The 23,199-nt window shown below is 46.5% G+C and overlaps 1 protein-coding gene and 1 long non-coding RNA gene across 4 annotated transcripts in view; one reads left to right on the top strand and one right to left on the bottom strand.

Moving 5' to 3' along the window:
- Positions 1–264: 264 nt before the first annotated feature.
- KCNQ4 (potassium voltage-gated channel subfamily Q member 4) overlaps positions 265–23,199 on the bottom strand; it is a 100,104-nt gene continuing 77,169 nt past the window's right edge. Inside the window, exons 8-16 of one of the 3 annotated variants that reach the window (XM_081200039.1) lie at positions 20,729–20,817; positions 17,327–17,482; positions 15,340–15,384; positions 14,124–14,180; positions 7,680–7,897; positions 6,962–7,064; positions 6,047–6,178; positions 4,787–4,913; positions 265–3,844 (exon numbers count right to left, since the gene is read on the bottom strand). In XM_081200039.1, the coding sequence (XP_081056165.1) occupies positions 3,626–3,844; positions 4,787–4,913; positions 6,047–6,178; positions 6,962–7,064; positions 7,680–7,897; positions 14,124–14,180; positions 15,340–15,384; positions 17,327–17,482; positions 20,729–20,817 (1,146 nt within the window). In that variant the 3' untranslated portion in view covers positions 265–3,625. The remainder of the gene's footprint in view (positions 3,845–4,786; positions 4,914–6,046; positions 6,179–6,961; positions 7,065–7,679; positions 7,898–14,123; positions 14,181–15,339; positions 15,385–17,326; positions 17,483–20,728; positions 20,818–23,199) is intronic. The other 2 variants (XM_081200040.1, XM_081200041.1) reach the window with 2 other exon arrangements.
- LOC308590255 lies at positions 7,889–9,628 on the top strand. The gene is made up of 2 exons (XR_014009734.1): positions 7,889–8,919; positions 9,253–9,628. It is a non-coding gene; the product is annotated as an uncharacterized lncRNA (long non-coding RNA).

Below are 23,199 nucleotides of genomic sequence, written 5' to 3'. Positions count from 1 at the left end.
TTTGTAGGCCATCCTGGGAGCTAAACATCAGGGTGTAAATGCTTTGAATGAATTAATGTACAACTTTCCCTCAACAGTAGGCTTCAATAGCCTTGAAAGGCAAGGGGGTTCCTAGTGATCACCATATCTCACTCCATCTTTCACCCCGCCCCATGCAGATTGACGGACAATCATTTCCAAGATGGAGCCCAAGTTAACTCTGGCCCCCATCCACACAGCCTGCAGGTTTCTCCCACAAACAGATAATTAACGAGACACACAGGCAACCGTCTACTGAAAACTTTAATGAAACAAATAAGTTAATAAGTTAATAAAGTGAGGTAACTATTCATTGTCTCAGAAACAAGGTTTATTTGGAAATCCATCGGAGGGTCCACTTCATTTACCTTGGTTGGTCAAAGCCATGCCCCTCCTCTCTTCCTCCCCCAACCACACAAGCCCCTTCTCCCTCCCACTTTTGGAGACGTCCGTCTTGGATGGAAGACTTGGGGTGTGTTCTCCAAAGACGCCGTGTTCAGTGCATTGAGAGGTGGGCTTCGGTGGGCTGAGAAGTCAGGAAGAGCTCTAGCCATTTCTTCAAGACACATGCATGAGCATGCAAAGGAGAAAGGTGCACGGGAGGCCAGAGGGGCTTTTGTGGCATGCACCCTAAGGAGGCGTGAAATGGAAGCAGGGCCCTCCCCCTAATCTGATACCTCCTGGGGCAACTGGATCACCCTGGTGATGTTGCCTGTGAGGTGAAAAGAAAGGGATAACCTTCCAGTTTTAAACCCTCCTCCATCTTCATGTATGGCAATGGTGGTGGTGGCACTAAGAAAGAGAAGACAAAATCAGTGGGGAAGATAAGACAAAAACCATGAAGAAGAGGAAGACAGAAACAATGAGGAAGAGGAAGACAGAAAAATTGAGGAAGAGGAAGACAGAAAAATTGAGGAAGAGGAAGACAGAAAAAATGAGGAAGAGGAAGGACTTTGATCTGATCTCCTGCTTAAAAATAATTATCCAATCAGGGTGGGAGTACACTGTGAAATCCAGGTGGCCAGGTAGAGGCCAGAGAAAGGGGAGGAAAGGTAGGAAGGAACAAGCCATTCAAGCTTGTAAATTATTGTGGGATGGCTCTGTACCAACAAGAATGTGCAATGGAAATGGAGAGCGAGGAAGTATATGGTCCCCTCAAACTACTAGATCTAAGGGCCACTGTTTACACAGCAGCAAGCTCAGGTTTGCGGCAGAGTGTCAACTCGGCAGAGCTGCAGTCAATTGTGGACCTCTGACATGCATGCTGGTATGATGCATGTGCTTTTAGACACATCTGGTTTGTACATTATTTTTGCAGATGAATTTCTAAAGCAGAGTTGGGAAATCTCAGGCTCATTGGCCTCTCTCTCTCTGTCTGGCTCTTGGGGCTTTTCACAGGCCACGACTCTTCCTAGTCCATGCCCCTTTCCCCAGGCCATGCCTTTCACAAGTGTTTTGCCTGTGTCCTTGGAACACAGGACACAAGTTTGCCTGTATGGAGAGGGGTGTGCTGTGTGTGGGTGTAGGTAGAAACCTCTGGCTCTTGCTTAGTTGGAATGTTGCCTACTAGACAAAAATCACCCCTGTTGCTCCACCCACTTTACCCTCTGGACCCGCCCACCAGGACATGCGGCCACTGGAAGCTTGCCCATCAGGAAATGAGGCCCTCAAGCTAAAGAAAGATTATCCACCCCTACCTAAGTGTTGTTGTCGCTGTTGTTTTTTGTAATAGCACACACCTGGAATGGTAATGTGTTGAGAAGGTCTTAGCCACTGATCTTCCCCAAGAAAGCACACTCAAGACTGAATCTACAGTGATGCTTATTGCAATTAAGATTAAGAAAACAGCAAAACAAGCTAACTGGGAAAGGTTTTTAGGAAGGCAAGTCTGAGAGCCAGAGAGATGTCATGGTTAGAGTTCTGGACCTCGGGGACCAAGGTTCAAAGCTCTAGTCAGCCATGAAGCCCACTGGGTGACTTTGAGCCAGTCATAGCCTCTCAGCCTGACCTACCTCACTGGGTTGTTGTGAGGGTAAAACAGGGATGGGGAGAGCTATGTGCACCACCCTTGAGCTTCTTGGAGGAGAAAGTGGGATAGAAATATAGTAATAACATAAAAAATAAATAAAAATACCGTATCATATCTGGAGGCACAGCCTCATAATGGGAACAGCTCCCAAAGATGCAGAGGTTGGGGCTTGAAATGATGTTGGAAACAAGCTTTTGGTGAGAATCGTAGGAAGGCAGTTTAGTGGGCTGCCTGCAGGAGACTGAGGGGTAGAAATCGGGGGTCAACCAGGGCCTGTCTGCTAGCAAAGGGGCTGGATTCGTTAGGTGGTCTGAGGGGAGGGAGGATCTAAAGCTACGCCAGAGCGCCCTCCATCAAGGTAACCACCACAAAACCAGAGCCTCTAATCATGAAAGCCTAATGCTATTGGATGCAAGGGAGCCACAATCCCTTGGGACAGGCTGGCTGCTGCCCTAAAAACAGGAATCAGATGCAAACCACCCTGCAGGTCACCAGGAACTTCTCTGCTGCTGGCCAACTGGATTTGGCCTTCTTAGGTGAGCATATAAAGGCATCAGGATTGCCTCCGTGTCCTAGTCAGGGGAGGCTCAAAGTCCACTGATCGACTGTAAAGATTGATTTCAGGTTGCATATTTAAGATTGTTGCATATCGTGTTTGCTCTGCACCTGGGAAGCACTTCCCCTGCAAGGAAGGTCCCGCTGTGCTTATGATATCGGGGCCACAGAGCAACGTCCACTACCTGGTGGGGGTGAGTGGGGGAAGAGCCAAGGTGCTTAAACGCTGCCAAGAGCAGGAATAGACATTGCCAGTTATTATTCTCTTCTAGATGCAAACCACATTCACTTGAGTCGCAATGCCCCTTGCTTTTGACCGGGGAAGAAAGGGTTACCTAACATTTGCATAGCTGTTAGTAAGCATCTCCGACCTGGTAGAAGTCCGGAGCCAGAGGCGGTCAGATACAAGCCGATAAAGTAAAGTGTCTGGAACCACCGGTGTTATTTGCTGGGCTGGGGGAGGGGGCTGTTGTTGGCTCTTCAGCCCTGGTATCTCTGTGACAAAGGAGGGTCCAGCCCCTATGAAGTTGGATGCACCTGGAGATGCTTTTGATAGCAGAGAACCTTCAAAGATGCTCATCAAAGGCTGAAGGGCAAAGGATGGAGCCCTCTGCGTCATGTTTCAGGCTAGTGTGGCTTTCTCTCCATGGAGAAGACCACCTGCCCCATGCAGTTCAGACTGCCAGGCGCTGCTATTTAGCACTTTTTGTTTAAAAAGCCACAGACATGCCACAATGGCTCTACGGAGGGCACGAAAACTGCATCCTTCTTGGAACGCCCAGTAATAGCGGCTTTGTTCTGCAGCTGGAAGACTTCAAGTAAAGTTGAGGTGCATTGAGAGGAGTCAGTTGGCGCCCCACCAGGATGGCGAGGGTGACGAAGGGCTCTCGCTCTCAGAGCGTTGTCTGTCAGAGCAGCCGGCAACGTTTGTCTATCCCTCCTTTCTGCCCTGGAAGCGGAGAGATGCTGCCCTCCCTAATATGGCTGGTGTGTAACGACCACATGGCTAGGCTGGACGCCATCTTAGTCCATGTTGGTGCTAGCCGACCGGGAGATGTTCAAGGTCTGAGCGGAGACAGAGATGTCCTCGTGGTCCACGGGGCTGTGGTAGTCAGAGGTGATGTCAGGCTCCCCAGTGGGGATTGGCATTGCCGTCAGGCTGATGGAGTTCACGGACCCTTTCCGCAAGCATTGAGAATAGACACCCAACAGCAAATCCAACTTGTGCTCAATGGACTGCACCTGCACAAAGCAAGAGAGGTCTGTCAAAGGCCAGGAGTTGGGTTGCTTTCCATCAAGTGATGGAGGCAAGGACTCTGAACCTGAAGGGGAAGGCACTGCTCCTGAAGGAGTCAGTGCCTCCCCACCAACCACCAGGCCAAGAATGTGGCATTGTCTTCCTCTCACAACTCCACTGTAAAAAGACCCAGGGAGACCTGAACCTCCCCTGTTCCACTGCTGGAGGAGATTATTAGAGAAGGCCGAGCCCTTTAAGCAGAGGAAGTTTCAACTATTAGGCTGCATCTGTTGCTACTACTCTATCAGGGCTCTGTTTCAACTGCAGTAACTCCAGAGCACAGTCTGAGCCCTGCTTTGTCTTGTGTGTAGCTTAAATCTCACTGTATCCTACACCTTGGTTGAGCCTTGCCACACTGCAGAGCAGGATAAGGAGAGAGGGGGAGGGAGGGAGAAAAAGGCCCTCTGGTGCCCCGGATCAGAGTGGAAAGGGAAAACCAAAGGGGAGAAACTCAACTTTCACATCTCTAGCTTCTAGATTTGATTGAGTCCTTAGCTGAAAAAGTAGCCTCAGAAAGTCTGCCACCATTGCAGCCAAGTTGTCTCTAATGAGTGTTCAGTTCAATTCTTTGATCTTATGGCCACTATGTGTTCCAGCTGGCAACGAGGCCTTAGTTTAGCTAAATAAATAAATAAATAAATACATTATTTCATATCCCACCTTTCCTGCCAAAGGATCTCAGTGTAACAGATGTGATAAAACGCTAAAAACATCTTAAAACATTTTTAAAAATTGACCACATATAAAGCTATTCCTAGCTGGGGGTTGCAAGAGGCCTCTCAAGTGTGTGCATTACAGACCCTTCCCTCCCTCCCTCCCTCCCTCCCTCCTTCCTTCCTTCCTTCCTTCCTTCCTTCCTTCCCTCCGTCCTCCACTTCCAGCCATACCTGCTTCTCCACCTTGACCACTCGGCCCAACATACTGAAGTCGTCTGCCAGCTCCACCTCCAGTGGTGTCTTCTCCCCTTTTTTCTTATCGATAGCAATAGACCCCCGGCCCACAATCTGATCCACACTGCCAGGCAAGGAAGAGAGAAGAGAAAGGCAGGAAAATGAAATCACAGATGCAACAATGCATGGAGGGCTAAGGATGCAAGGGCGAGCAACTGGCATTCAGAAGCACTTCTGCCTCCCTCCATAGAGGCAGAGCATGGCCATCATGTCTAATAGCCATTGATAGCCTTCTCCTCCTCCATGAATTTGTCTAATCTTCTTTTAAAGCCATCCAAATTGGTGGCCATTGCTGCCTCCTGTGGGAGTGAGCTCTGTAGTTTAACTGTTCTGTGCCTGCAGAAATACTTTATTTCATATTTCCCAAATCTTTCAACATTCAGCTTCAATAGATGCCCATGAGTTCATGGAAGACAATCTTACTCAGCTATGAGTGATCACAGAAGAAGAAGAAGAAGAAGAAGAAGAAGAAGAAGAAGAAGAAGAAGAGGAGGAGGAGGAGGAGGAGGAGGAGGAGGAGGAGGAGGAGGAAGAGGGAGGAATGAGTTTTTCCCCTTCCCTCTATCCACTTTCTCCTTACCACTTATAATGTCATAAACTCCAACCATATCACCTCTTGCCTTCACAGAGCTATAATTCCATGCAGCCTTAAAAAAGAGTTCCCAGGATTCTTTGGGGGAAGTAATGTGCTTTAAATGAAGATACCTTGCCTGATGCCAAGAGGCAGCAAGTGCCAAAGAATGGCTACATATTTCTTATAAATGCTGAGCAAGTATTACATGGCACCTGCAACCATACCAGTGCTATAAATTGAAGCAGCCAAGTGGGCGTATATTGGGCAAAGTGATTCCGCATGTAAACCAGACCCAGGCCATTAAAGGCTTTCTCAATTAATAATAACACCTTGAATTTGGCCTGGCAGCAAACTGTCAGCCAACGCAGACACCTGAGCACAGGTATTATATGTTGGAGGGTCTCACTCCTGTCAGCAATCATGCTGCAACATTCGGCACTGGCTGTAGGGATCAAGCACAAGGGAAGAAGCACCATGAGCAATGATGGCAGTTGTAGTTCAACAACACTGGGAGGGAGGGAGGGAGGGAGGGAGGGAGGGAAGGAGGGAAGCGAGTTCTGGGTGAAAGTGGGTTTCCTGCAAGAGAAACTATAGTCCAAGCAGGCACTAGCAGCTCCACTTACCGGGTCTGGAGACTTTTGATCCTGCCAAGCATGTCCAGGTGACCAGCTGAGTACTGCTCAATAACATCCTTGACATCATACGGACGCAACGTCTCCTTGAACTTCCTCTTGGCTACCAGGAACTTGAGAATTCTGCAAAAATGTAAAAATCCAGAAGGCTTGAGGGAAAAGCAGCCTGATAATTTGATGAAAAATGCCCTACAGAGAGACAGACCACTGGCCTATCTAGCATAGTCTGCTCTGTCTAGTAGCACCTTTCTAAGGTTGCAGACAGAAGACTCGTCTATCTCTGCTAATTGGAGATACCAGGTGGTAGGACCTCATCAATGCAAAGTAGATGTTCTAACCCATTCCCATTACCACTGGTCCATGTAGCCCAGTAAGAACTTTTGAAAAGGTGCATGGGATCAAGCCAAAGGATTAGCTAGCCAGAGCATCCTGTTCTTACCGTGGCCAGTCAGGTGTACTGAACCAAAGGCAAAGTGTCCCGGAAGTTTTGCTAACACCACCTTGGTAGTCAAGATAACCCCACAATTAATTGGTAGATGTTGTCATACATGTTTATATTTGTTTGCTTTGATATAAGCTAATTGGCTTGCTTTGAAGTTATCTTTATCTGTACGCTTGTGGTACTGGGCTCTGAGCCCAGAAAGGGGAACAATCTGTAAAACTTGGGTATTTGCCACCTATGCCCTCATTTGGACAGGTGCAGCAATGGGAAGTCAACAACCTAAAGTCAATTACCCAGCCACCCCCATCTCAAAGTTCAAGTTGTCTCATCAAAAGCAAGGCATCAATCCATCAGAGAGGATGGATGGAAGGAGGAAAGGGGTACCCAGAGCCACACTTGCCAAATAACACAAGACAAAGGCCCCCAGGGGCCTGAACCAAGAGCACTTGCCCCACAAGGCTCACCTCACTGCCCTGATGAGCATCTTCACAGCAGGCATGATGTCCTCAAAAGTCAAGTCACACTGGTAGGCCTTCTCCTCACTGCTTTCCTCTGCAGGTCCATCAACTGTGAGCAGAAACAGGGCTTCATGGGAGGAGAATGACTTGCCGGGCATTCCTGCCTTCTTAGTCAGTTTAAGGAAGGCACAACCCACCATTCGCACAAATTGCCCTCCACTTTCCTCTTGATTTCTCTCCACCCTTCATCAGTTCATTTGCACAATAATTGCTTCTCCCTATCATCAACACCCCTCTCTCTGTGTGTGTGTGTGTGTGTTTACCCCTTTTTGCTCTGATTTTGTTTATCCTGGTGTGTGCAAACACACAGGCACACAATTGCTCAATAGTATAAGCTTGCCTCCCAATAAAAGTTGTGAAGATTGAAGGGCAGGAACAGGGCAGTTGGAGGTAGCTTTTGCATACTATCAGTATCATATTTAGAACAGGAATGAAATTCCCCTAGCAGATTCAGATTGATTAATGACCCCGTGACGTCTGTATTTCTTCCTTCCTTCCTTTTGTAGTAGCATGTGGCTTGGCTCACTCCCTCAAGCTGTCTAGAACTCCTTCTTCTGCAGGCATCTTGAGGAGCAGCCCCTAAAGAGAAGCACCCTCTGCAACCTTCTCTCCCCACCCCAGAACCCCTTCAGAACCCCAAACTGCAGGTGCTCCCAAGACCTACCCTCCACAGGTGTCCGGGGCTTCAGCCTCAATGAGGCCCGGAATCTTGTCCTGTCATTGAAGCTCCAGCTCTTCTGCACCTTGGTGGGGCTGGTGGCCTCGTTGACATTCTCGGTGCTGGGAGAGCGGCGGAGAGGTGGGACCAGATGCTGCTTCCCCCGGCTGCCCTGCCTCTGGGAATTGTTCAGGCGGATGCGGTCCTTGATGCCCATTTTATTGCTGCAAAGGATTCAGGGGAGGAACGGAGAAATTAGGAGGGAGGTGAGGGGCTCTTGAGCTGGGGAGGATGCAAGCAGCAACCTAAAGGGGGCGCTAGAGAGAAAGAGATAGAGAGATGTGGCGCATTGCACTCTGGTCCCTGGTAGACCTGCTGACTGCTTCCAAGAGGGAGCTGACTGGAGCTGACTCAATGGTTCTGACATCCTACACCAACTCTAGATGTATGTCAGAATCAGAGAGGAAATATTGGTACAAAGAATAGCCTGATCACAGCAGGCTAAAGACAGGGCATTTCCCAAGGTCTTGAACTCAGAACCTGAATAAACGGCTACTCTACCCACACTGAGACTCAAAGAGGTTCTTATTTAGCCTGTGGTATCTCCCCCCAACTCAAGTGAATTTCTGCTTGCTCACAAGCCAATTCTAGAAGTCAGGCATCAGCGAAGACCAATGACTGGTCAAAATATGCTGTGTGTCCATCAGCCCCTCATACAACACAATCCTGTAATATTTTCCTTGGAATAAGCCCCACTGAACTCAGTGTCACTCACTTCTGAGAGGTATGATAGGATTGCAATATGACTAATCCAAAACAGGACTGGATATCTTGTGGCCCTCCAGGTGTTGCCGGACTACAACTCCCATCATCCCTGACTTTGGGCTATTTTGGCTAGGGCTGGAGTCCAACATCTGGAGGGCCACAGATTTCCTACCCAATCAGGAATGGAAGTGTGACACGGTGGTTCAAAGGCATGCATGTTGTGCCCCAATTGATGCATTTTAGCCTGGATTAGTTAATCCAGAATAAGAAGGTGGTCCTAGCTAGCGTACAAATGGCAGTATAAACTGTGGTAGTGATTTTATTTTTATTTTTGTCATTTTGTTTCGCAATTAATGGGTGTCTTTTATTTTTTAACACTTTTACAAATGATTTTGACTGCTTCCCTTCCACAAGGATGGCTTTATTTTCTGCTCCTTGTGGAAGTGAAAAGAAAAGGTTAAATGACTGGTTCTTAAGTACAGTGGTGCCTCGCAAGACAAAATTAATCTGTTCCGCGAGTCTCTTCGTCTTGCAGTTTTTTCGTCTTGCGAAGCACGGCTATTAGCGGCTTAGCGGCTATTAGCGGCTTAGCAGCTATTAACGGCTTAGCGGTTTAGCGGCTATTAACAGCTTAGCGGCTTAGCGGCTTTAAGAAAAAGGAAACAAACTTGCAAGAACTCGCAAGACGTTTCGTCTTGCGAAGCAAGCCCATAGGGAAATTCATCTTGCGAAGCGACTCAAAAAACACAAAACCCTTTCGTCTAGCGAGTTTTTCGTCTTGCGAGGCATTCATCTTGCGGGGCACCACTGTAAGGCAGTGACAACTCTTTCAACTGCTTCAACCAGTAGTATCAAAGCTAAATCCACTCCTTAGCTCAACCTTCCCCTGGTGTCCTTCAAATGTTTTTGGGTACAACTCTCCTCCATTGCCCCACCAGTCTCTGGGGCTGATTTTGTAGTACAAAATCTCTGGAGGGCATCAGGGCACGGAAGGACATCCTAGCTATGCAGGAGTAGGGGGGGAAATCTACAGGAAAAGGCAGAGGGACCAGTTTCCCCTCTGTGCTTAGTAAGGACACTCTCTAGGACACAGGCATATCATAAATCAGAGCTGCAATTCCACACAACCTCCCCTAAAAATACAAAAGTGACTTAAGGATTAAGACTCTCTGAGAATGTCAACTCTTTTTTTTTTTAAGGATTCTAGTCTTTATCATTGCTAACAACAACATGACAGTGTGTGGGCAAGTTTTGTTGAATTCTGGTTAAGATTTGTAAGGATTAGGGGTGGAGTTTCAGTACCCTGAACAGCTCCTGACCCCTCCTTCCAACTAGGAGAACCAGAATAAATAATGCAAAGTAAGAGAGTTCATGCACATATATTTAACAGACATAAGATTGCAGAATCCAGCTTGTTGTAGAATTTGAGTTACCTTAGTGCAGACACACACACACCAATATATATATATATTTGTGCACTATATAGTGCACCCAATCCTGACCACTGACAGTTGTTTTGTTGTTGTTAACAAAGAAATAGGTGAGGGGAGAGAAGGAAAAGGACAAAATCAAGTCATGCCACAAAACTCTATTCATGGTCCAGATGCTACTGAGGTACTTACGGTAAGGGCTGAAAAAGAAAGAAACAAAAATATAAAGCATTAAAATGACTAGCTGATAAAGAGAAATTGAAAGACACCGCCAGAAAAGGAGGCCTGGAAAGGAGATGTTTGGATACTCCAGAGGTTTTGGGGGAGTACATGGGAGCCAGCTAAAATAAATAAGTCTTTCGGCTGATGTTCTGGCTAAATGGCCAAGAACATCTCCCTTGGTAGGAAGTTGAGGCCTCCAACCCAAGCAAAGCTGACAGTGCGAGGAAGAGGGCAGCAAATCTGTTCCAGAGCTGAATTCAAAGTGCTGGTTCTGACCTATAAAACAGCAACAACCTCAGGGGTTATAATGCTTACCCCATATTTGAGTTGAGCATTATGAACTCCTGAAGTATTTCCAAGTCCCAGAAATACAAATTTTGGTGACATCACTAGCACTGAGCCACAGGATTTTTATGAAGATCCAGCATTGAAAGAATTGCTACCACTGAGTAATCCAGAGATGGAACAAACAATGTGTAGCACAGACCACATCACATAACCCTTTCTAAGATGTCTGGAGGCTACGCAAGAGCAGCCCCACACCCAAGGTGCAAGGACCAGAAGTCACCACTTGGCATAAGATCCACACAAAGGCAAATTTAACAGTAGAGGATTTTACATTTGGGTCTTATCAACTTTCCTTAAAACAAACAAACAAACAAAAGTCAAGAGAAATGTTAAGTTTCTTGATCTCACTTGTAAGCTACTATGGAAGGCCTTCTGCCACCCAGGTACAACAAAGCATTGTTAGCCTTCAACATTAAAATAAGAGTGAATGGGCAAAATGTGTCTGTCAGAAGCACAGAACATAACAAGAGCCCGCTGGATCGTCTAGCCCTGCGTCCTGTACTCACAGTGGGCAACCAGATGCCTGTGGGGAACCTGCAAGCAGCACTTGAGTGCAAGAGCAACTCTCCCCCCCTGCAGTTTCCAAAAAATATATATTCAGAAGCATTGCTGCCTCTGACCATGGAGACAGAGAACAGCCACCATGGTTAGCAGCCACCCAAAGTCTTCTCCTCCCTGAATTTTTCTGGAAATTGTGGCACAAACAAAAGGGTGGAAGAGCCCTGAGACTAACCATCTCTTGGCCACCTTCAAGCACCAGGGTGCCTTCTGAATTGGGGTGGGATGTGGGGAGAACGTCTGCTCTGGGTAACTTCTTCCACCAATCCTTCCAGCCAGCGGTTTTCAGTCTTTTAACTGGAGACACCCCTTTCCACATTGGCTGGATTTCAGCAGAACCCACTGATGCACTGCAGGGGAGTCTACTGAAGTGCACCCTCAGTTCATGCAAAACACAGATTGCAGGCCTCCTCCTAGTCCTCAGCATCATCTGAGAGCAGCTTTCTGCAACCAGGTACCCTCTAGGCGCTTTTGGACTGCACCTCCCATCAGCTCCAGCCATCACAACCCATGCTGGCTGGGACCAATGGGAGTTGCCACCACCTAAATCTTTTGTAGCGCACTTGGCTGGCAAAGCCTGCCCTCCAAGAACTGAGAGTTCACCCTTTCTGCGCCACCAGCATTCCTTGCAGCTCTACACTGCTGGGCTGAGGGTAGGGCCATAGCCACGGGTGTCCATTTTGGGGGAGGGCATTTTCCCTCCTGAATCCTAAATGCATTTATTTCTTTTACTGTACACAGACTCATGCAAGTGTCACAGACTTCCCCCGACAAAAATTATTTCTGCACATATCCATGGCCATAGCTCAGTGGCAGAGCACATGCTGTGCATGCAGGTCCCAGGTGCAAACCCCAGCAGCATCTCCAGTTAGGGCTAGGAAGGACCTGGCCTGAAACCCTAGAGAACTGCTGTCACTCACTGTAGATGATACTGAGCTAGATGGTCTGACTGAATATAAGGCAGCTTCCTATGATCAGTAATTGTGATCAAGCTGTTGTTCTGGAAACGCTTGTCCAGGGTTCTTGCCGAGGGATAATGCCAATTGACTTTCAAGCCAGGGTTCCTTGGCACACAATAACTGCCACCAGGGCAGAAATTACGGTATTTGTCAGCCTTGTTCCTTGGGTTGCACTGATGGGGCAGTTGTCAACCTCCTTGGCCCCCTCGCCTGCTCCACCTTTCCCCCATGCATCTCAACTAAAAACACGATAGGAATAACTTCAGGGCCAGCCCTTGTGTAGCATATTCTGCCAGACTAAATTCTTCCTGTGGGTGAAAACTGATTGAGCCCATCCATGACAACCACCAACTTATAATTCCATGGATGCACACCTAGGAAAATCTCAGGGTGTGGGGTCAGTAGGTGAGCTTTGAATGCAATCCTTTTGAGGTTTAATGCAGCAGAAGTCCTACAGGATGAGCTGTGGACTCTGAAGACTCTCTGCGTCCCTGCAGATGTGGGCGTGGCACCCAGACGCAGAAGCAAGTGCTCGTATTGGAATCCAGACGCCCATGAAAAGTGGTGACATCACCGTGCTAATGGAACCACTTCCCCTGGAATGACATGGTGTTGTGGGTGAGAGAGAGAATCCACAAAGACACTACTGGCCCCAAGAGTTATTCCAAACCCACTTTGTCATCAAGCACCTACAGGCAAGCAGATCTCCAGCACAGCTTTCTCAGGGTTGCTATAAGAAAAAAAATGGGAAAATCCTACTTTCCTCCTATTAATTTTTGGCACTGCTCAGATTATGAAATGAGGGAGGTAGGGCAGTGGGGCTTAATGAAACCTACAAGCTCCACCACCAAACTGGGCTTCATATAACTGAGCTTTTTCTTCTTCTTCCCCTGCCTTCTAAAAAGAGACAATAAGTGAGCTGTTGCAAAAGGGAAGGGGCAGAGATTCTTCTGCCCCAGCTGAGCACTGATGGAAGCAGAAGTCTATCTTCCTTACTGCTTTATGGGGGCCATCTGATAGCAGTGGAAGCAGGACTCCCTGCTCACAACACAATCGCCTTTGAGAACAGGAACTTCCTGACTTGAAGCCACATGGACCAACTCTGTCTAGTGGCCACATTTAGTCACTAAAGGAATCTCTAAAGTACAGCATCCATCATCTTCAGCCAACAGCCGTTCTGACTGAGGCTGATTGGAGGTGCAGCCCAGAAGCATCTTGAGGGCTGCAGGCTCCCTTCCTTGGAATGGAGAATTTGAGGAGGAGACAGTTATTGTCCTGGCAATACAGCTTGTCCAACAGTGATGTCTCTCATGTGAGCCCATTGCATTATCTACAGGTGGGAGGGACCTTGGTGAGATCAGCACTCTATAAAACTGAATTCTAGCACAGGGTTGGTGGCTCTCATGATGTGCACTGGTCCGGGGTTTAACCCCCTCCTCGCTGTCCTTGCTGCGAAGAGGAGTAAAGTATCAAGCTGTTTGGCCAGAAATAAAGAGGGTAAGCTTGATGAGTTTAGCTTGATGAGAGGTTCTGCTATTAGCTCCAGGCCCTGTTTGAGAAGCCCCAGCCTGAGCCATCACTACCATTTTCTGCCCCAAACACACTCCATCCCCTTGGCTTCTGAGTCTCCACCCCTTGAGCCTCTGGGGGACTTGGTAGTGGTACCTTTTTGAACCATGGATGATTCCCTCTGTGACACTGTCCTGATAAAATCCACGTCACATAAACATTTGATCAATTTTTAGTCCATCGACTGCCTTCTGTTCAGACAGGTCAAATCCCAACCCAACAGGAAAGGAAGTAGAAAAGTTTAGAAGACTAGAGAAAGGAACCATTTTAAAAGGAGTTTGGGGGACATTGAATAGTTCTCTCTCCTTTTTCTATGGTTCCAGCTGAAACACATTAATGGAATCTCCTTTTAAGCTGCACTGGAGACCGATTATCTGGTTGCAGGAGAGCAAACGTATCTCCCACCAAGAAAGGACTTCATAGCAAGATTCAGAGGGTTACCCCCATGCATATCTCCATTGCACATTGGAGCAGCATGCCATCCTTTTTTTTTCTAAAGGAAAGGAAAAAACCAACACAGGGCGAAACAATGCAACAACAATTAAAATCCAATTCAACCCCAAAACATCTCTTGGGTAGCAGATCCAAAGCCTCGGTACCTCTGTTTCCAGCCGGTGTGAATCCGAAAGAAATTCCTTTTACTACTAAAGATCTGGCTAGAGAAATGGAAAGAAAGAAAGAAAACAACAGAAGGGGAAAGGTGGGAGGAGGAGGAGGCGAAAAGTTAGTAAGGGGGGCCACAGAAGGGAAGTTAGAAGGATGATCCCAGAGGGAAAAAGCCTTGCTGAGGCTGGCAATAATGGATGCTTGTGTGCATACAGCACCCCCTGCAGAACGAATCGTTCAATGACAAATGTGACTGAATATTTAACTCTTATCCATAAGTTTTTGGTCCTAATTCAAATGAGCAGGCATGGGGCAATTTATTGGACCCCTTCAGGAAGCAATCCATTATTATATTAAAATAAAAAAACCTGTTGGAAAAACTTCTGGTTTAAAAAGGATAAGCACATTTCAGAGAAAGAACTGGGGGGGGGCAGCAAATAACCAGTTTTTGTGCAGGAAGTTTTGGTACACACATTCTCTCTCACTTTTCGCTCTCTGCCTCCATATGGCAAGGTGCATACTTGAAACTTTGCACGAAAGAAGCAACTGACAGAGGCATTCCTGGGAAAACCGGAAGATGTCTCTCTGCGATCGTGATTCTGAGACATGCATTCATTGGAACACTGGAACAGGCAGCTGTGCAGTAGCATCAAAAGAATGTAATTGTGTCAGCAACCAACTTTTTGGAAGACTGCTTGGGAGAAATAAGTGAGGGCAATGGGCTGAGTCCCCATGACCCTAATGTGGCCTGCTATCAAATCCCATTTTTTGAGGTGTTGCTTAACCATTTCTCTGTTTCTGGGTCTGGCAAATGGCTCCCCTCTTAGGCCTGGATATGATCCAGGGGTCATTGATCATTTGCAGTGCCCTCCAGATGTTGATGGATTCTCAGTTCCCATCAGCCCTAATCAGCATGGCCAAAGGTCAGTGATGGTGGTTGCTAGGAGACCAGCAGGAGGACACCACCTGCTTTAGAGCCTAAAAAGCATGCAGGCAATGTCTCTGCGGTAACAATCTACTGGCTTCTTTCCCAATACTCTCTCACACACACACATTCACAAACACACACTCAATGTTTATTTGGCTTTGATGACCTCTCCCCAAGCAGCAGCTGCAGAACGTCCGTACTTCTGGAAGAAAACCTACCGTCCTGTGGTCTCTCTTTTGAGGGGGAATAAAAGCACACAGCAGCTTTGAGGGAAAGGTTACCTTAGGCGTAAACACTTGTGGGGCGGAGCTTCCTCTTCTTTCCAGCTTCCAGGAATGAATGGGGAATGGTGAAGATGGGAAGGTGGAGGAAGGACGAGGAGGAGGAGTGGAGGGAGGTAAAGAGGAGGAGAGAGAGAAAAAGATGATGAAATGAGGTAGGGACTGCAAAGGAGACTTGAGGGGGGGAACTATCCGGTCCAGCAACACAAGCCTTCATATAGTCAAGACAATCCAGTTGGTTGCATCCAGCGACAAATCTGCCCTGCTGAGGGCTAGCAGATTTTATTTTTTTTAGCCTCAAGAAATATTTGCTGCCTGTCTGTTATGAAGGAACAAACACACAATGGATTTTCAGCACCGCGAAGCACAAACTTTGTAGTCTCTGCTTCCCACCTTCCATCCCCACAAGTTGCCAAACCCTCGTCAGTGTTTATAGGTTCTATAAACAGCTTTCTGCTCCTAAGGCAGAAGTCCCTTGTCCCTCCTCTTACAAATAAGGACCCGACTGCCATGCTGTTTGCTGCTGTCTGTTTAGAGACCACCTCCCATTGGAAAGACCCCCAAAAGTCTGACTTTTCCCAGATGGCAAGGGAAAACTTGGGATTTGGCTCTTTTTGAGTATCTAACACAACCCAGAAGAGCTGTCAGAGGCCAAACTAAACAAGATCCGTATAATAAGTTCTGGTTCCTGTACAACAGCCATGTAAACAGAAGTGATGTCAATGTCAGACCTCCAGCCACTCATGCTTGCTTTGGGAGAGGCTATGTCTCAGATAATTCAGTTATTTTGCAGTGCCTCTGCTTAATTCTCCTTCTTATATGTGCGTGATGTAGGCATGTAAAAACCTACAGGTATTATTATAGTTGTTAAAAACCAATAAAATATATGTCTTTTTTAAAGTCTATCTCTGATCCGGTCACTATGTGCATAGATCACCATACCTTCTGCCTTGCAGATCTTCCCCCTCTTGTCACTCTCTGCCACCCAGTGGCATAGCATGGGCAGGGCCATGGGGTGGTTGCCCTGGGCACAAAGTTCTTAGGGGTGCAAAATTTCAAAAGAAAAAGAAAGTAGTAATGAAAAATGAAAAATATTGCGTCCTCCCCCTCACACAAAAAATATCCCAATGTTCACATGGGTGGACTGGGGAGTGGATTTGGGCAGCAGCTGGTTGCTAGGGTGCCCTCTGCACAGGCTTTAGAAAGTCACCCACTCCCGACCAATCCCCGTCCCACTCTCAGCTGTGCTTGACACTCATGGGGCACTTTAGCTGCAAATCGGACAGGTTGCCAAGCTATTGCCCCTTCATTTCAGCCTATTGGCAGGCATTGCTAAGGATACTTTCCTTAACCCGGACACAGGTAATCCACGCTATGCCACTGCTGCCACCCCTTTGATTCAGAGCAGATTTCCTGATCACATGGATGAGAGACAGAGGAAGTAGCTTGTGTTGCTTATTCCCTAAACCTCTTTGTAACTACTGGAGAGCAGAATAAAGAAGCCCAATCCTGACCTCCAAGTCTTCAGAAACAAATTCTCCATCGTCTATTCATTCTGCCCTACAATCACAGCAGCAAGAAACATATCCTAAAAACTTTGGTTCTCAGGGTTCTGAGGTGGGCACTAAAATCTGTGATAGAAAACTAGAGTCCCACTGTTAGTGAAGTCTTACAATCCACACCAAAAGGCCAGGATGGTGACAGCTATAATTCACAAACGCCGAAGTTCTCTGTAGAAAATGCACTTGTTAAAAATGATTAATTAGAATAGGCAAGATGTAGCGGCAGACTCCAGTCGGAAGGGGGAGGCCAAGAAGAAGGACTGGTGGTGCATTCAAGTCAAAGGGCCATTGCAGAATGGAAGGAAGCCAGATCAACGTATGTCAGATGTTAAACCAGAAGGCAGCAGCAGCAGAGTGAGAAAGAGCCAACACACCAGACAGACAGAGGGGACACACCACAGGCATGGAAGAGGCTTTGACCCTACCTTTCCCCCGAGCAAAATGGAGGATGGATGGTTTTCAGGCCAGAGGTGAAGGAGTGATACGGTGGTGGAGCTCCATCGGGGAATTTCTTCACCTCAGAGTTCCTGAGCCCCCCATTGCGAGCTCGGTGCAAGTGGTCAAACATAAGGACCAGTTCTCTAGGGGTGGGTCCAAATAAAAACATGGAGAAATTAAAATGCTTTGAAAAGGGGGGGAAAGAAAATAATAATAATAATAATAATAATGATAATAATGATGATGATGATGATGATGATAATAATAATAATAATAATAATAATAATAATAATAATAATATCAATCTAACATGCAGAAATTAAAGGGGAGGAATAAAGATGGGGGGTAACCCATAATTCTTTCAGTTGTTTGAGTTGGTCTCTCCGAGGTGTGAATTGGCCAAGGTGGGTTTGTTGAACTGGGGGGTTCCAGGTGTTCGGCTTTGGTATTTTGCCTTTGAATGCCTGGTCAAAACCTTGCAGTGGTGAGGCTTCATAGTTGGACCTGAACCTTATAAACTGCTTGGTTCTGCACACAGCTTGAAAACACATTGAAATTACTGGACACAACAAAATATGCCATCTCCAACCTTCCGATGGCAGCAGAGTGAACTGCATACAAAGCTACTGTATGGTCAAAGCAAGTTATGCCGCAGCTGTGGGGTGCTTTCACTGCTGATGGAAGACATGCCTGTTCATCCAGGCCAAGGGTAGCAACATGGTGACCTGAGGATGTTATGGTCTAGAGCTGTGTTTCCCAACCTTGGGTCTCCAGCTGTTTTTGGACTACAACTCTCACCATCCCTAGCTAACAAAACCAGTGGTTTAGGATGATAAGAACTGTACTCCAAAAACAGCTAGGTACCCAAGGTTGGGAAACAATGGTCTAGAGTTCCCATCACTCTCAGTCAGCCTGGCCAATGGGACGAGATGCTGAGAGTTGTACAGCAAAACAACTGACTAGCCCCATGCTGGCTACCCCAGCCTTTCATATTATTAGTAGACTTTGGTGATTGTGACAATTTTACTGCTTACTAATTTTTATTGGATACTGTTATGCCTTATAAGGGACGCAGGTGGCGCTGTGGGTTAAACCACAGAGCCTAGGACTTGCTGATCAGAATGTCGGTGGTTCGAATCCCCGCAACAGGGTGAGCTCCCGTTGTTTGGTCCCTGCTCCTGCCAACCTAGCAGTTCGAAAGCACGTCAAAGTGCAAGTACATAAATAGGGACCACTCCAGCGGGAAGGTAAACGGCGTTTCCGTGCGCTGCTCTGGTTCGCCAGAAGCGGCTTAGTCATGCTGGCCACATGACCTGGAAGCTGTACGCCGGCTCCCTCGGCCAATAAAGCGAGATGAGCGCCGCAACCCCAGAGTCGGTCACGACTGGACCTAATGGTCAGGGGTCCTTTTATCTTTACCTTTACTATGCCTTATTATTGTGCAAACCACTGTGGTATTCTTTTTGGTAAATGAAAAGCAGTGTAGAAATCTTTTGATTGATTGATAAATAAATAAATAAATAATAAGAATGAACAAAATAGCAGGCAAACAAAACAGGAACTTGCAGCACCTTGCTCTTTAGAGTGCTATATTTTCATCTTGCTACAGCAGAGATTGCCCAAGTTGTACCCACCGGCACTAATGTAATTGCTTCTTATGGTGCCCACAAAAGCTCTCAGAAAATATCCCCTCAAAAATCTACAATGCATGAACGACTGATAGCTTTTCCCGATTGGTTCCTGCTTTCACAGATTCAGGCCCTCTTACGTTGGACCTGCCCCCTTGAAACACGCCTGCAATCCATGGGACGCCAGGGCTGGACATCCATCTTCACTTCTGTTCTGAGAAGTGCAAAGAGCTTCTTTCTGTGAATGAACGTGCAGGCACTTGATATACATGCAATTTCTCCCACTGACTTGAGGGGGTTCTGGGAGGGGGGGCTGCTTTGCAGCCCTGTTTTTTCCCTGCTGTTGTAGATGCGGCAGCAATTCTGTGTTCTTCCACACCCCGGCAGCAGCCATTGGGAGGCAGGCACCCACGGCACTTTCTCAAAATTCCAGATGTGCTTACTGGCCCCAAAGGTTTGGCTGCCTCTGTGACAGGGTGTGCACTACTGAATATGTTTTCTGAAACCAGCCGTGGAATCAGGCTATATAAAGGTAAGTATGGAAGTCATTCGCTGTACTTTGCGGAATCAATCATCTGACAACTGCATTGCAGGGGGTTGGACTGGACGACCCTTTGTCTCACTTCCAACTATTCCATTCCATGATTCTGTGGTGCAAACCTGCTGGGCTGGGTTGTCATATGACTTCTACTATGGGTTGCTATAACTCCCTACTTGAGACCCTGAAGAGCCTAAGGCAGAACTTAACGAGATGGATTAACAAGTCTGGTTCAGTAAAGGCCAGCGTCGTATGTCCACACCCACCAGTGCATATTCATGTATATATGTATGTGAGTGAGTACAGTATATATATCAGCATGTAAAGACTAAGGGTCTCCTCCAACATCCACACCGCACCTCCCAGTCTCCACAGAAGTCCTTGCAAACAAAGTCCCGACACTGACTGAGATGGGAAGGTCATGTGTCAAGGGAGAGGGGGATGGAACTGTGATGGAAGTGTGATGCCTTGTGATGAGGGTGTGAGATCTGCACACAATCCCCAGCCAGCAGATGTTCTGTTTCACTCCTCCACTGGCTCCAGGGAAAACAGCAGCACGAGAGGCATAAGCCACTGCCTCACCTTTAAAAGTCATACCATCACACTCCTGAGGGCACCTGTTTTTCCCCTCTCTTGTGCAACAGAATGGCTGTCATTCACTACTATGGAAGCAAAAGAGTGTTGCACAGGGAGAGAGGGAGAGACATTGTCCTTTCAACCTGAGTGCCTGCAATGTTCAGGCCCTCTGTGCTCTCCCTTCCCATCCTAAAGACAGACATCTGACTAGCGCATAGACTGAACAGAAAAAGAACAGTGGATTATTGCTGCATGGCAACATTTCCCCAAATTAATTTGCCATATTAACTTAACTTAACATAAGAACCCCCCTGATTTGGATCTATCAAACACCAGCTACCCAACACTGGATGAATGACAGAAAGTCAGTGACACAAATGTCCCCACCATTCTTATTTGCTGGGGAACGGATACGTCCATTATATTGAAAACTGTTACATGAAATGGCAACAATCCACAAAGAAAACAGGAAAAAATGTAACTTTAGTCCAACCACTGCCATCCTGAACCTGATGTTAATTATCAGCCCCACTGGTTTAGCCATTCCAGCCAACCCTGGCTCTCCACCTCTTGGCTTGCAGAGAGTCTGTGAATTTTAGGGGCCCACCACCAAGTAGGCTCCTCCATCAAGGCAACTTCACACCTACCTAAATGATGGAAGGATGCTGTCGTAATAGCACCAGGTGGCTGTCAGGTAGGCCCGGCTGACATCCGTTGAGTAGAGGCGCCACGCAGCCTGCACCAACCGGGACGAGGGGGATGGGGGTAGGGAAAGAGAAGGGCATGTTCTTTATGCATTGCTTGTTTTCCCCAGTGCCCATCTCATTATTGTTACTGATTGACACTCTCTCATTTTGAAATCAAGGTGGCTCACGAAGATATCACAGTATAACAAGATAAACAAGATATATATCTCCCTCCTTCCCTTTCTTTCTGTGAAATCAGTAATTAATAACAATTAATAACAAATACAACTTAACATCTAGTGAAGGATGATGACTGGACATTAAACAAGAGAAGATGCGGTTTCGGGAGGAAATGACCAGCATATGTTTGCAACAGGAGCTGGAAACCTGATTTTAAGAAATTGTATTAAATTTAAGTACCGGTAATCTGATCTGATTTGTAACAATTTGGGAAAAACAATATTTTTTTTTAGAAAAAATGAATAGCAAATACAATGAATACAACTAAAAAACACAGAATTGTGTTTGTTTGTTTGTTTGTTTGTTTGTTTGTTTGTTTGTTTAAAAAAACACCAAACAGTGTCCCTATATTTATAAGACAATCAGAAATGGTCTAATAAGGATGGCCATTTTCAAAAATGTGCTGTAGGTGATTTACTGTAGCCCTGAAGCTAAGTGATCATGTGAGACTCAGAAAAGAAGCCAGGAAGGGACTGTATAATGGGATATATTAGGGCTTTCCTAGTCCCTTGGGAGAAACTACAGTTAAAAAGACATGCAAGATAGACTCCACCTCAGCATTGTTACAGGAGATAAACAAGATAAGAGTAAAACCACCAAACTGCAACAAAAACACAGCAGTTTAAAACTGCAACCAGGACCATCTTTGTCTGCATGCACACCATACATTCTAAGCACACCCAAATCCTGGGAACTGTAGTTTGTTAAGGGTACTGGGAATTGTAGATCCCTGAAGGGTAAACTACAATTCCCAGGATTCTGGAGGGGTGTGTGTGGATGTGCTTTGAATATATGGTCTGTACACTTCTTTTTCTAATGCAGAAGACCAGGTATATTCTCACCCACCAATCCAACCTGCATTTGGTCAGACGTTGTTGGAAAAAGGATACTGGATTTTAAAGGTAAATCTAGAAAAAGCTTCACAGGGAAGGAATTGCACTATTGCTTTGGCAGAAATGGGGCCAAAATCTGCTGCCTTTTACCCCACAGATGTCCCAGGCAGCAATCTTTGCAAATCAAGACAAAAGATTCCTTCTCCATTTATTCATTTATACTTGCATACTGTAATGTAACAGAACCTCCAAGTGGTCCACACACAATGCAAGCGCCATTTTCCTCCTTTACTTTCCAGAGCAACTTGCCCCCTCCCTTCACAGTGGCAGTTGTGGTTCTATTACAAAACTGAAACGGTACCCGTGGTTTGAAGCTATGGTTAAGAGGGAATCTGATTTCTGTAAATCACAGAGGGCATCGCTGTGCATTTAGCACGAAGCCATGTTTAACCCTGGGAAATGAAGGGAGTGGTGGTGCTGGCCTGCATTCACAAGGGTGACTTCTGATTTGCAAACCATAGCGAAAGGGGTTCTGCTGCATGGGGCAATGGACAAAGGAGCTCCCCTTTGTGTCCCATTCCACATACAGATATGGACCGTATTTCTCCACACCTTCAGGTAGCTGGCCATGTAGAAACATTGGAAGCTGTCTTGAGATGTGTCAGATTATTGGCCCATCTAGCTCAGAACTGTCTCAGAATTGACAGCAAGCTCACACTGGCTGAGATGACTGGCAGAATCCGTGATCAGGGAAAAGAGACGGCGGAAGAAGAATGGAAAAAATTTAAAAGCTATCTTAAGGACTATTATAAACTTGATGAATGCTAGAATGTTGAGGTTTTCAGAAAAAAAAGGGATACAGTGATATAAGATCAGATTACAGAAAAGATTAAGACGACAGAGGTTGGAAAGGAATATTTAGAAGTTGCTAAAAAATTATGGACATTGGGATGCAGAAAGGGGGGGTATGGGGGAGTCCCGGAAAAGAGGTGTATGAAAAGAGGTTTGAAATTATACGTGTTTGTATGTCTTTTTAGGTGTTTGTTTGTCTTTAAAAAATTCTGTAAAACCAATAAAAATTTTATTAAAAAAAAACAGAATTGACAGCAAGCTCTCCAGGGTTTTAGGCAAGGAACTTATCCCTGAGGAGATTTCACCCCTCCCATACTCAAGAATCTCCTGACCATCTCCTGATGGTCTCTGCTGACTCTCCACAGAGAAGAGGAGGCGTGTCCTGCCTATCTACTTATTCTGCCCAGCAACATATCTGTGTGTGTGAGAGCTCTCCGAGTGGTTTATACTCTGCAAGACTCTGCAAAACTCTGCTGCGCAACGACTGTATTATTGAGACAGTGAATC

The sequence above is a fragment of the Podarcis bocagei genome, assembly GCF_964188305.1.
Source record: "Podarcis bocagei genome assembly, chromosome: 7".
NCBI classification, from domain to species: Eukaryota; Metazoa; Chordata; class Lepidosauria; order Squamata; family Lacertidae; genus Podarcis; species Podarcis bocagei.
This window is presented reverse-complemented; position numbering and strand designations above follow the sequence as displayed.